Source organism: Megascapheus bottae, chromosome 3 (genome assembly GCF_031878675.1).
Source record: "Megascapheus bottae isolate mThoBot1 chromosome 3, mThoBot2.hap1, whole genome shotgun sequence".
In the NCBI taxonomy this organism is placed as follows: domain Eukaryota; kingdom Metazoa; phylum Chordata; class Mammalia; order Rodentia; family Geomyidae; genus Megascapheus; species Megascapheus bottae.
This window is the reverse complement of record NC_143511.1, coordinates 54,228,510-54,241,972: the sequence shown is the minus strand read 5'-3', so window position 1 is coordinate 54,241,972 and position 13,463 is coordinate 54,228,510. Positions and strand designations below refer to the sequence as shown.

Sequence of the window (13,463 nt, the reverse complement as noted above, 5' to 3'; positions counted from 1 at the left end):
AAAATGCTTGTTTACAGCTATGTAGACAAGATTAGATAATATCCCACTAAACAATTTTTCAAGTAGAAATTTGTGGGCTTTTCTTCTGCATCACATATATATGGAGAATCCACAGAATAGCAATGGAGAGATGCCATTGGAATCACAGAAACACAACATAAAACCTTGAAAGTACATACATTATTTTGTATATGTCCTGGAGGAAATACTGTTCAACATAGGCTTGGGAAAATACCCAGAAAAACTATGCAAGTTTCAGTTTACAGATAGCATTGATTATAACTTTTAAAACTGATACTGTTTCTCCTTCTCTCTTCCTACACCAACCTAATCCATCATCTAAGCCTCAGAATAATCCTAAAAAACACACACACTATTATTTGTTCCTTTAGAAGATGAGAGAATAAATATAAGCTAAATAAACATCTAAAATCAAAGAGTAAAGTAGTAAAGCCTAGATCTGAGTCTATGAATTCTGGATACAGAACAATATTATGCTCTTAAACCAACTATTCTGCCTAAATTTTTACCTGACATAAAAACAAAAAGCTTAAATAGGGAATGGAAGGGAAGAAAACAAGATGATTGGGAGGGGGTGGAGGGAGGGAAAACATGAGAAGGGGTATCAATGTGCAAGAAGTAATGCTGCAGCTACCTGATGAATGTAACTGTAACCCCTCTGTACATTATCCCCACAATAAAATTTAACAACAACAAAAAAAGCTTCCCAACACAGGCCTTGAAGAAATATCCCTTTTTAGGCAGACTAAAGAGAAGGATTTTCTATATTTTTACTCTTGAAAAGTATGTCTAGGGTAAATTCTAATGAATTCTCTCAGAACTTAGGATAGTAATTCAATGTTCCTATAACACTTCCAATATATGTCTATTATGGTATATATTTATTACTGTAATATGCCTCATACATTCATAGTCAGATGATATTTACTTGCACTGTCTAATCCATATTTAGAGAAGTAATAGACTCTACAAGTGAAGATTTGACTTTGAGCAAGTAATTAGGCCCACAAATCTTCTTAGAGAAGTGACTGTGAGTGTATTTTACTAACTGTACTTGTCGGCCCTATACAGATTCTCAGAAGATTAGCCCCACCATGTGGATCACTGGAAAACTGCACATTCAAACTTTGGAACAGTCAAGAGATTTCAACTAAGAGAGGTCAAACTAAGACATTTATATTCCCTGCACTGATGAAGTAACACCTCCACACAATGCTGCTGATTCTATAAAATAGTTCAACCTTTGTGGAGAAGAAATTTACAAAATCAATAAAAGTTATAAATTCAAATGCTACTACTCTATGCAGAATTTTCTTTGCTGAAATTTGTTTTGCAGTAGTAGTATACAAGTTAATAAACATAAACATACAAGGGCCAGGAGTTTGGCCTAATGGCATGTGACTAGCATGCACAAAGACCAGGGTTCAACTCCTCAGTACCACACACATAGAAAAAAAGCTGGAAGTGGTGCTAAGGCTCCAGTGGTAGAGCTCTCCCCTTGAGAAAGTCCAGGGATAGTGTTCAGGCCCTGAGTTCAAGCCCAGGACTGGGAAAAAAACAAAAAACAAAAAAACATACAAGGGTATTTACTGCAGTTTTATTTTTTATGTGTGGGGAGGTCATGGGACTTGAACTCTGGGCCTGGGCGCTGTCCCTTAGCTCCTCAGCTCAAGGCTATCACCCTGCTTCTGGGCCTGGGTGTTGTCTCTGAGCTCCTCAGCTCAAGGCTACCAACCTACCCTGGAGCCACAGCCCCTCTTCCCATTTTCTAGAGGTTAACTGGAGATAAGAGCCTCAGGTACTTTTGTGTCCTGGCTGGCTTTGAACCTTTATCCTCAGATCTCAGCCTCCTGAGTAGCTAAGGATTACAGGTGTGAGCCACCACACCCGGCTGCAGCTTTATTTTTGATAATGAAAAATGAGAAATAGCCTGTTTTAGTTTTGGTTTATTTTTCGGTGTTAGTCCTGGGGCTTGAATGCGGGGTCTTGGCACTGTTTCTGAGGGTTCTGCTGCTGCTGTTGTTGTTATGGTTGTTGTTTTGCCAGTCCCGGGGCTTGAACTCAAGACCTGAGCGCTGTCCTTGGGCTTTCTCAAGGCTAGAATTCTACTTGAGCCACAGCACCATTTCTGGCTTTTTCTATGTATGTAGTACCCAGGACTCAAACCTGAGTCTCATGCATGCTAGGCGAGCACTCTACCATTAGGCCAAACTCCCAGCCCCTGTCCCTGAGTATTTTTGTTCAAGGTTAGTGTTCTACTACTTGAGCCACACCACTTCTCCTGGACTTTTGATGGTTAATTAGAAGTAAGAGTCTTAGGAACTTTCCTGCCTGAGCTGGCTTTGAACTTCGATCCTCAATTCTCGGTCTCCTTAGTATTAACAGATGAGAGCCACTGGCACCTGTTCTTTTAATTACTCCATATTAGTTAGATAGGAGAGGATTTCGTTGTTGCATCAGCAGACATATTTACACTATATTCTCATCTCATTCTCTCCCTTCATTATAATAATTAGCATTTTCAGTTGCTAAAGTTAGTAATAGCATAAATAAGTAAATAATAAATCACCAGAGTTTAAATGGATATTGAGATTCTACTTAATATCAAAATTGCTATATATCTGTTAATATCCATTATGAAAGTATAGAAATAAAACAAAAATGTTACCTTGGTGCTCCTCTAAATCCAGATCGAGTTGCCTAATTTCTTCATTAAGATGATTTATTTTCTCTTTTATATCTGTTAACCTGTTAAAAATGTTATAGAATGAATTTATGAAGACATTCTGCAAGAACACTCAATTAGGATGCAAAATCTTTCTTAAGTTTCAAAAATTTTATCTAAAAGTAAGATGCCCTCTTTTGAAAACCAAAACACAAAAGAGTTCCTAGATCTCTTTTGATTACTCTTTTTTGGAGCAAGTATAGTCAGAGAACATTTTGTTGCCTAGTCAGGCAGACTCTTCTCTTCAACCTTTCAAGCTTAACTTGTATACTAAGGAAATTTTTTAAAATAGATGATAGATAGATAGAGTACAGCTGCTTTCTTTTTGTAAGTCTGCACAAAATTAACTTTGAAACATATTGTAAAAAGGTAGAAAATGAAGAAAAATCTATCATTAGAAGAATATTATACAAGTTAAAATATTCCCCTGCTTTTGTCTTCTGCAGTCATTTGATCTAGATGGAAATTCAACTTAGGAAAAAAAACATAAAGTTACCACAGAAGCTAGCAATCCATCCCTAGATACATACACAAAAGAAGTGAAACTGAGGAAGGGAAATGGGGACCATGTCATGAGAAAGGGTATCAATGTTTGTGAAGTTATGCACCTTCTATCTGGTGAATATAATGTAACCCTTCTATTAATCAAAATAAAAAATTATTTAATAATAAAAAAAGAAGTGAAACTGTACATCCATATAATAACCTGCATAGGTCTGGGCACTGGTGGCTCACATCTAATTCTTGTTACTCAGGAGGCTGAGATCTAAGGGTTACGATTCAAAGCCAGCCTTGGTAGGAAAGTCTGTGAACTCATCTCCAATTATCTACTAAAAGCCAGAAGTAGAGCTGTGGCTCAAGTTGTAGAGTGTTAGCCTTGCACACAAAACCTCAGAAACAGGGCCTTGGCCTGGAGTTCAAACCCAGAACTGGTACACAGACACACACACAGACACACACACACAGACACACACACATACACACACACACACACACAGAGTACAAGGAAATTCACATCAACATGACTCATAATACTCAAGAAAATAGAAGCCAAATGTCCATCAACTGAAGAATGGATAAAATAAGGCATATGTGTACAATGGATACTACTTAAATTAAATACTGATATAATGTTACAACACAGATGAACCTTGATGACATTATCCTAAATGAAACCATCCAGCCATAAAGAACTATACACTGTACATTGTATGATTCCACTAAGAATGGAGCACTGCTTGTACAACTCTAAATAACAAGCTGTGAATTGTATACTTTAAATATGCAACTTATATACTAACAAAGCAATAATATACTACTAATAATATACTAATAAAGGGTAATGCTGAAGAATAAAGGTTATTCTTCTTGGATGGTAAGATCATGGGATTACAGTTCAAAGGTAGATTGGTCAAAAAAGTTTGAAAGACTCCATCTCACTCAATGGCTAGGCGTGGTGATATGCACTGATGTATGCTTGTTATCCCACATACAGGCAAAGTAAAAGGCATGCAGCTGTCATCCTGAGCATCACAGGGAAGCACAAGAAGGAAGGCTGCAGCACTGGGGCAAGATCCTATTTTAAAAACAATCAACACAGGGGCTAGGTGTGTAGCCTAGTTGTAGAGTGCTTACCTAGCATGCACAAAGCCCTGGGCTTGATTCTTCAGTACCACATACACTGAAAAGGCCACAGTGGTCCTGTGGCTCAGGACTGGCTTTGAGAAAGCTCAAGGACAGCACCCAGACCCTGAGTTCAAGCCCTAGGACTGGCAAAAATAATAGTAATAATGATAATAATACACAAAAAGAGATGCTGGAGGTATAGCTCAAGTGGTAGTACACCTGTCTTGCAAGCAGGAGGCCCTAAATTCAATCTCCACTACCACCAAGAAAAAGTAATTATATTACCCAATGGCTCTTACATGCCCAATAAATTGGGAAGCTGCATAATTATTATCAATGTGAACTACAGAAAAGATACCTATAAAAGATGAACTCTTTTACTTCATTAAATGTCAGATGAGGACAAATAAACAGAAAATTTTCAAAGATAATGTTACTTACTGTCTCTCCATGCTGGCTATTTCCTGGTTATCTTCTTTAACCTATAAAAACATAAAAAGAAAAATATTTAAAGAGTAACTCATGCTGGGCACAGTTGGCTCAGAGCGGTATTTCTGAACTATTCAGGAGGTTGAGATCTAAAGATCCAAGACAAACAATCCTAGGGACTCTTATCTCTAATTCATTAACAAAAAATCTGAACGTGAGGTGTGGCTCAAGTAGTAGAGCACCAGTTGCGAACAACTGTGTGAAGCCTGGAGTTCAAGTACCATACAGGCACCGCTCCCCCCCCCCCCCAAAAAAAGATAATTCATTTATCTAAAGGAGAATTTCCTTCTAGAGTTATATTAAAATATCAAGTCTAGTCTTGAATCTATTTTAAGAATTAACTATCTAGCCGGTAGTGGTAGCTCACGCCTATTATCCTAGCTATCTACTCAAGAGGCTGAGATCTGAGGATCAAGGTTCAAAGCCAGCCTGGACACAAAAGGACCTGAGACTTTTATCTTCCAGTTAACCTCTAGAAAACAGGAAGTGGGGCTTGGCTCAAGGGCAGGGTGGTAGCTTTAAAGTGAAAGAGCTCAGGGACAGTGCCCAGCCTAAGTTCAAGCCCCATGACCCACAAAAAAAACCCACAAAAACTTCTATCTACTATTAAATTTAGTCAAATATATTTCTTAAAATTCAACCTTTGAAGTTAAAGGAAAAATTATTAAGAAATTATCCAAACTCCTTTCTTCTTTCTCAAAGGAAGGATCATAGATATACCCACATTTATCCTCAAGCAGCTGTCATCAGATTAACATTCAGATCTGAGGTATTAGATTAACATGTAAGGTCCACCCATTGTAATGCTACCAGATTTAGTAAGCCTGGTTAAAACTGAATTTCAGGGGCCAGAAGTTTGGCCTAGTGGTAGAGTACTTGCCTAGCATGCATGAAGACCTGGGTTCAGTTCCTCAGTACCACATACATAGAAAAGGCTGGAAGTGTGCTGTGGCTCAAATCATAGAGCTCTAGCATTGAAAAAGTCCAAGAACAGTGCTCAGGCCCTGAGTTCAAGCCCCAGGACTGGCAAAAACAAAAAAACAATTTTAGATAAACTATGATTAACTTTTAGGGTACCATATAACATTTTAAATGCCTGTATCTCAATCTATAGAAGCTATATAGATGTGTATGTGTATATATGTACACATATATACTTTAGACTACTTATGTGAAATTTAAATCTAATAATAGCTACTAACTGTCTTACTCGACAAGGTTACTTTCTCTTGTCCTGCTCTATGATTTCTCTTCAGGCAATATTAGAAGACCTAAATTTTAACATCACTCTAGAATGATTCTAACACCTCACTAGTTCCTAAATTGATACATAAGGGTCTAAGAAAGCCTGTGGTTCTAGAAAACACGTGGGAGCAGTTCATGGTTTCAACCTAAGATGACAAAAGAGTTCCTGATTACATCTATATTCAAATATATATTCAATTCTCCTAGGGGTCTCCAGACAGAACATATTAATTATAAGTTAACCTTTAGGTAGTAAAAAAAGCTACTGAATATACATAACATGATTTTGTGACACATGTTTTTATAGTACATTGTAATTCATTCCCTTCATGAAGATACTAAAAGTAATAAGCACAAAAAGTAATTTGTCCCCAAACAAGTAACAGAATCTATTTTCAATAAGATTATTTTTTAATGACTAATACAAATGAATTTCAAATTTTTAGTAAAGATCCAAAATATGAAATAATGGACCAAAAATGCCTAAAAAGCATAATATAAAATGAGAATTTAATGTAAAGAACACATGGATTCCCTGGTAGTCTAGTAGGTAGGATTAATGTAAAACACATTTTATATAGGAAAATGACATTTCTGTAGGTTTTTGGTTAAGTATTTTATAGTTAGAGTAATGAACACTTTATATGCGAAAATGACTTTTCTATAAGTTTTTGGTTAAGTACTTCATATTTAGAGTAAAGAACACTTTATATGGAAAAATGACTTCTGTATGTCATATTTAGATGTTGCTAATTATTTGCTACTTTTTAATCAACTTACTGGCTTTCTCTTCATACCTCTTCAATTAAAAAAAAAATCAACACGCTCAACAAAGCCTTTTCCTTCTACCTGTTTAAGTAATCTTTCCCTCTCTTCCATTGGTGATCCCATGCTTTTGTCTTCTGCAATCATTTGATCTCGATGAGATTCTAACTCATAAAGCTTCTCATGCATCAGTACAGCCTCTTGTTTTACTTGGGAGTGTGCTATTTCCTGAGATTAAAAAAGGAAGAAATGTTAGTGCTATTTTAGCTAGAAAGGTAAGGTGAGGTCATTAGGCCCTAATCCAATATGACGAGTATTATAAGAAGAAAAGGGTGGGGTGGGCCAGGAGAATGACCTAGTGGTAGAGTGCTTGTCTGGCATGCACAAAGCTCTTGGTTCAATTCCTTGGTTAAAAGAAAAAAGCCAGAAGTGTTTTTCCCTTGGAAAAAGTGGTGCTATGGCTCAAGTGGTAGAGCTCTAGCCTTGAGAAAGCTCAAGGACAGTGCCCAGGCCCTGAGTTCAAGCCCCAGCACAGGTTTTTTGTTTTGTTTTTGTTTTTTAAAAAAGGATTAATTGTTAGAGCAAGGGGCCGAAGATACCACCTTACCCCAATAAGAATGGCCAAGATTTTGAACTCAATGACAGATGCTGGCGGGGTTGTGGAGAAAAAGGAACCCTGCTGCACTGCTGGTGGGATTGTACGCTAGTTCAGCTACTCTGGAAAGCAGTGTGGAGGTTTCTTAAAGAACTGAAAATAGCCCTTCCCTATGATCCTGCCATACCACTCCTGGGCATCTATCCTGAACATCATAACCCAGGATATGAGGATATGATAAGGACACCTGCTCAGCTATGTTCATCTCTGCACTATTCACAATAGCCAGGTGATGGAAACAATCCAGATGCCCTACTGCAGATGAATGGATACAAAAAATGTGGTATATATATATATATGTATATAGACACAATGGAATTTTACATAGCCAACAGACAAGATAAAATAATGGCATTCGCAGGGAAGTGGATGAATCTAGAGCAAATCATGTTGAGTGAGACAAGTGAAGACCAAAGGAACAAAAGACACATGGTATTCTTAATATGTGGCTATTAGATCCATATAGTGCAAGAGCAATGACTCAATATTTGCATACCCAATGCTATGGACATGGTATTGGAAATGTAAACACAACTACATAGACATAAAAATTTGTGACTCTATAGACATGTTTTAATACATAGATTAATATGTATCTATGACATATAAACCCTCAGCCTAATTTCAATTATGTCCTAAAATCTAAGTGCCAGTGATTATATATAGATTCCCTTCTTGAATACTTGTTAATATTATGTAAAAATCAATGTTAATAAATTCTTTAATAATTTTTTAATGTAATCATTATCTCACTTTTAACTCCTCTGTACATCACCTCTATGATAGCAATAAAATATATTTAAAAATAGCCACAATAATACTATTTTATCAAATTAATGTTCAGGAATACTTTACTAGATGTTAACAATCCTTTACATGTTTACATGGACATATGCCACCAAAACAGTGATACTGTGTTGAATATATTTTATATATTGTAAAATCTTTTCTAATTTTAATTCCTATCGATAAAGTGATTTACAATTTTAGAAAGAAAAAAAAGGATTAATTGGGTAGAGCAAGGGGCCTTGAATGATAACACAAAGACAAGCCAAGGTAACTCAGGTCAAGCAAGACCAAGACTGATGGTCACCATCAAACACAAGGAAGAAGTCTTGATGTCCAGGAGAACAAAGTTCTGCGGACACCTTAATTATACTTCTAGCTCCTAGAACGATACCCAAGAAGTTTTGTTGCTTTAAGCTACCCAGTTTGTGACACTCTGTTATGGCCTCATTAGGAAGCCATCATTAAGTGGAACATTTCTGAATTTACCACTACTCTCTAGTTCATAAAAAAAATATCTAAGATGATGCAAATAGACATTGTGTAAAATTTTTTATTGGATAACAAACAGAATAATGGTGATAATTTGACATTTAAACCTAGTATTCAGTGAGCAATTGTTCTATTATGCCAGGCAGTATACTCTTTTTTTTTTTTTTTTTTTTTGCCAGTCCTGGGCTTGAGCTCAGGGCCTGAGCACTGTCCTTGGACTTTCTCAAGGCTAGAGCTCTACCACTTGAGCCTCAGCACCACTTCTGGCTTTTTTCTATATGTGGTACCGAGGATTTGAACCCGGGTCTTCATGCATGCTAGGTAAGCACTTTAACCACTAGGCCAAACTCCCGGCCCCACTATACTCTTTTGTTACCATTATTTTGGTTTGGATTTTTAAGACATTCTAGCCTCAAACTCATGAACTTCCTGCATCAATCTGCAAAATACTAGGATTAGAGATGTGCTCCACAAACTAAGCAACCCTATTTTTTATATGCTATCTTATCCACTCAAAGCCTACAAGAGAGAATATCATCTCCATTTTACAAAAGGACTGGGGATATGAGCACTAAAGAATTTTTCAAATTAATCAAAATAGAAGAGTTAATAATGTAGCACAGGTGGCTCACACCTGTAATCCCAGCTACAGGAGGCTGAGTTCTGAGGATCAAGGCTTAAAGCCAGTCTGAGACTCATTTCTAATTAACCATCAAAAAAGAGGGAAGTAAAGCTATAATTCAAGTGGCAGAGTGCTAACATTGAGCAAAAAAGCTCACAGACAGCACTTAAGTACTAAGTTCAAGCCCCAGGATGAGCCTCCTGTTAGTAAACTGCTAATATGTGCAGATATGCTTGGATGAATTTCCAGTAATAGCTGAATTAGCTTTCATAGTTGAGTGCTACGCAAAGCCCTATTTGATTTATACTTACAGTTTCCAGGCTTTCTTTTTTCATGCTCAGTGAATCTAGTTGTTGCTGAAGTATATCTAATTCCTAAGAAAAAAATATATAAATATACATTATGTTAAGAATTTTGAACATTTCAAATATGGATTTGGCAGACATTACCAAGTAAATTTTACAAGTTTTTTCAGTTATCTTATATATAACTAGAATTTATTAAGATTTCATTGTTTCATTATTCCTAAAATCTTTGTCATCTACCTTCAGAAAACATTTCATAAGCATGTTAAAGATAACTAGAATTTTTCAAAATAGAGCATTAGAGTTTTGAGAATATTATACATCAAAAACTTCCAAGGCTCTTCTTGAACACTTGTTAAACTTGTCATTTGAAATATGATATAAAAATCAATGTTAATAAATTCTTTAATAAAAAAATGGCAAAAAAAAAAACCTTCCAAGGGCTGGGAGATTAGCCTAGTGGTAGAGTGCTTGCCTATCATGTACTTGGTACCACATACATAATAAAAAAAGCCAGAAATGGTGCTCTGGCTCAAGTGATAGAGCTCTAGCCTTGAGAAATCCCAAGGACAGTGCCTAGGCCCTGAGTTCAAGGTCCAGAACTGGTCAAAAAAAAAAAACTTTCCAAATTGGGTGTCACTATTTAAAATCATGATTTTAAATCTGATCCTTCACAAAATGTTCATATCTTTTGTATAATTTATATTAGGGCAAATATCTATATATACTATACACACAGACCCCTCTATCTCTATCTCTTCACTCCTCTACCTTTATTCCATCCCCCACTCCCCCGCCCCTCACCCACACACATTCACACATTCACCAACTGACTAAGATCTCTGAACTTACTTACAAACTCCAGTCAAAATTAAAAATAATCTGGGGGTATTTTTGCAATAACTGTGTTTCATACTTCATTGTGTTATAAGCTTTTTCCAAAATAACAAGTGATATAAAAATGTCAGTAAAATAAAGAGGAACTAAAGCAATATTCTTATCAAGCCTAATTCTTTTGTCAGCCTTCTAGTTAAAGGTAATCAGGCAAAAAAGGAACCATTATGGCTGAACAAGGAGAAGGATTATCATTTACTCTCATCAGGCACTTAAATTGCTTATTTAGGCAACATGCTTAGGGCACAATAATTCAAAATAGGGATATGGCAAATCACAGAACTGCTGCCAGTGAAGCAGCAACACAAATGAAAACAAGTTAAAATCCATATGATGCTGATTCCTGACATTTTTTAATGATTCCATTAAAAGCCCATAAAATTTCGAGTGATTTCATCTATCCCTGTGACACCCAAAAATGAAATACGCACATAAATACCAAAGCTATAGCTTAGAGGTGTGGCTCAAGTGGTAAAGCACCTGTGAACAAGTACAATGCCCTAAGTTCAGACTACAGTATTGCAAAGAAAAAGTTTGTTAGATAGGTGGTTTTCTCTAATTTAAATATTCTTGAATTAGTTGAAGATCTGGTTACAATAATGACCCTGGTCAGTAGGTCTAGTGAAGATGTCAGGAGATGCTGATGCTGAAGAAATCTCAGTGATATGCCTACATGACTAATACATAGTAGTAACCTATAGTATTACCTGCAACAATTTCTCATTTGCTGTTTTCATTTCTATGTACTTCACTTGTTTTTCAGAGGACATATTTTTGATAATGCCATCTGCTGCCTGTTTTTCTTGCTCAATTTCTTCCTCTACACTTCTAATTTGTTTTTCTTTCCTGAAATCAAAAACATGAAAGTTTCATGTTACTATATTGAAGAAAAAGCAAGTCATTTCCATTAGGTCACAATCTTCATTTATAGAATACTTAAAAGACATTTAACTATAGTGTATGAATGAAAAGTCCTTCTAGTTCAATTCAAAGAAAACAAACACATCTACTTACACTATCAAAATCTGTCCCCATCAGCATAAACTTATTTGATGTTTTTCTCTTTTTCCATTCCCAAATCTTATTTTTTTTATAAACTTTACTGTAAAGGAGATGTACAGAGGAGTTCTATTTACATGTCAGGTAATGAGTGCATTTGCTTTTTGAACAGTGTACCTCCACCCTCATTCTCTCCCAGTTTTTCCCCTCTTGACTCTCCTCCTCCCCCCAAGTTGTACAGTTTATTCCCAACATAGTGTCCAGTGGTTTCTACTGCTGAATTGGTTCACACTTGTTCTGTCACCCAAATCCTATCTCTTTACTCTGTATTTTACTTTACTAAGAAATCACAAATCATCATAGAAAAATATTAAGGCCTTGTACATATAGGGATACATTTTTATTACAATACCTGAAACATAAATGGTAATATAGATAAGCTGCAGAATAGTGGTTTTCAAGTCCTTTTTAACCACAGAATTCTTTGTCTAAGTAGACATGCCAGGCCACAGAAAGCTCGTCTGCAGGAGGTCACAACCCCAAATGAATTTGAACCTAGTATAAAAGCCTACATAAAGAGAGTGCAGGCCTCACGCCTATAATCCTAGCTACTCAGGAGGCTGAGATCTGAGGATGGAGGTTCAAAACCAGGCTGGTACACTAAAGTCCGTGAGACTCTTATCTCCAATTAATCACTAGAAAACTGAAAGTGGGGTTGTGGCCAAAGGGGTAGGGAGGTAGCCTTGAGCTGAAGAGCTCAGGGACAGGGCCCAGGCCCAGAATTCAAGCTCCATGAACCACAGGAAAAAAAAAAAGAAATACTAGTGATGTATCTCTATTTCCTATGCAAAGCCAACAATAGATTAGGGAATTTCTTTTTAAAAACGAGATAAGTTGCCACTTCTTCATGTAAATAATTCAGTTTTACCTATAGAAAGTTTTATTTAACATACATTTTCAATTTCAAGATCACAAATTTCGGGTCAGGTTTAAAAATCTGAGTAACAACACAACTTCCTATCTCTCACTCACAGATGTTAACTTTTACATCCACATGTTCTCACACTTTCTGCATACTTACACCCCCAAACTAGCATAGTCTAGATTCAGAAACCCTCCTACCAACTTTATCTCATAATAGCCAAGTAAAAGATGCACCTGAGGGCCGGGAGTTTGGCCTAGTGGTTAAAGTGCTTGCCTAGCATGCATGAAGACCCGGGTTCGATTCCTCGGTACCACATACATAGAAAAACGGTACCACATACATAGAAAAAAGCCAGAAGTGGTCTGAGGCTCAAGTGGAAGAGCTCTAGCCTTGAGAAAGTCCAAGGACAGTGCTCAGGCCCTGAGCTCAAGCCCAGGACTGGCAAAAAAAAAAAAAAAAAGATGCACCTGATAAAACAGACAACCAGAATTTCCATTTACTTTTTCCTCACTGTAGGTACAGACAGTGATATCTTTCTTTGTGCTTTAATCAGTACAGTATAACAAACATGTTTGCTCTATGACAACTTACATGAGTATTTGAGCTCACAGAACTTTTATTTGTTGTTTGGCAATATAGATGGAACTAGGGGCCTTCATTTGCTATGTCTGCTAAGTAGCAGTCCATCATTTGAGCCATACCCCTAAGCCTGCTTTGTTTCTCCAATAAAGTTTCAGGCTTTTGCCCAGGCTGGACCAGACTGTGATCTTCCTATTTATGACTTCCAACAGTGGGAGAAAAAAAAAATCACTATTCTCAGCTTGTTTGTTAACATGGGTTCCTGGTAGGTAATGATTTCTTCATCTCAAATCATGATTCACCCCCATCTATGCCTTCTCTAAGTAGCTGAGATG

General features: G+C 36.6%; 1 protein-coding gene across 3 annotated transcripts in view; it reads right to left on the bottom strand.

Annotated features, from left to right (window-relative positions):
* Positions 1 to 13,463, bottom strand: part of Ift74 (intraflagellar transport 74) — a 67,976-nt gene that overhangs the window by 15,976 nt on the left and 38,537 nt on the right. For all 3 annotated transcript variants that reach the window (XM_090330074.1, XM_090330073.1, XM_090330075.1), the window contains exons 9-13: positions 11,333 to 11,471; positions 9,738 to 9,800; positions 6,956 to 7,099; positions 4,814 to 4,854; positions 2,690 to 2,769 (exon numbers count right to left, since the gene is read on the bottom strand). In XM_090330074.1, the coding sequence (XP_090186200.1) occupies positions 2,690 to 2,769; positions 4,814 to 4,854; positions 6,956 to 7,099; positions 9,738 to 9,800; positions 11,333 to 11,471 (467 nt within the window). The remainder of the gene's footprint in view (positions 1 to 2,689; positions 2,770 to 4,813; positions 4,855 to 6,955; positions 7,100 to 9,737; positions 9,801 to 11,332; positions 11,472 to 13,463) is intronic.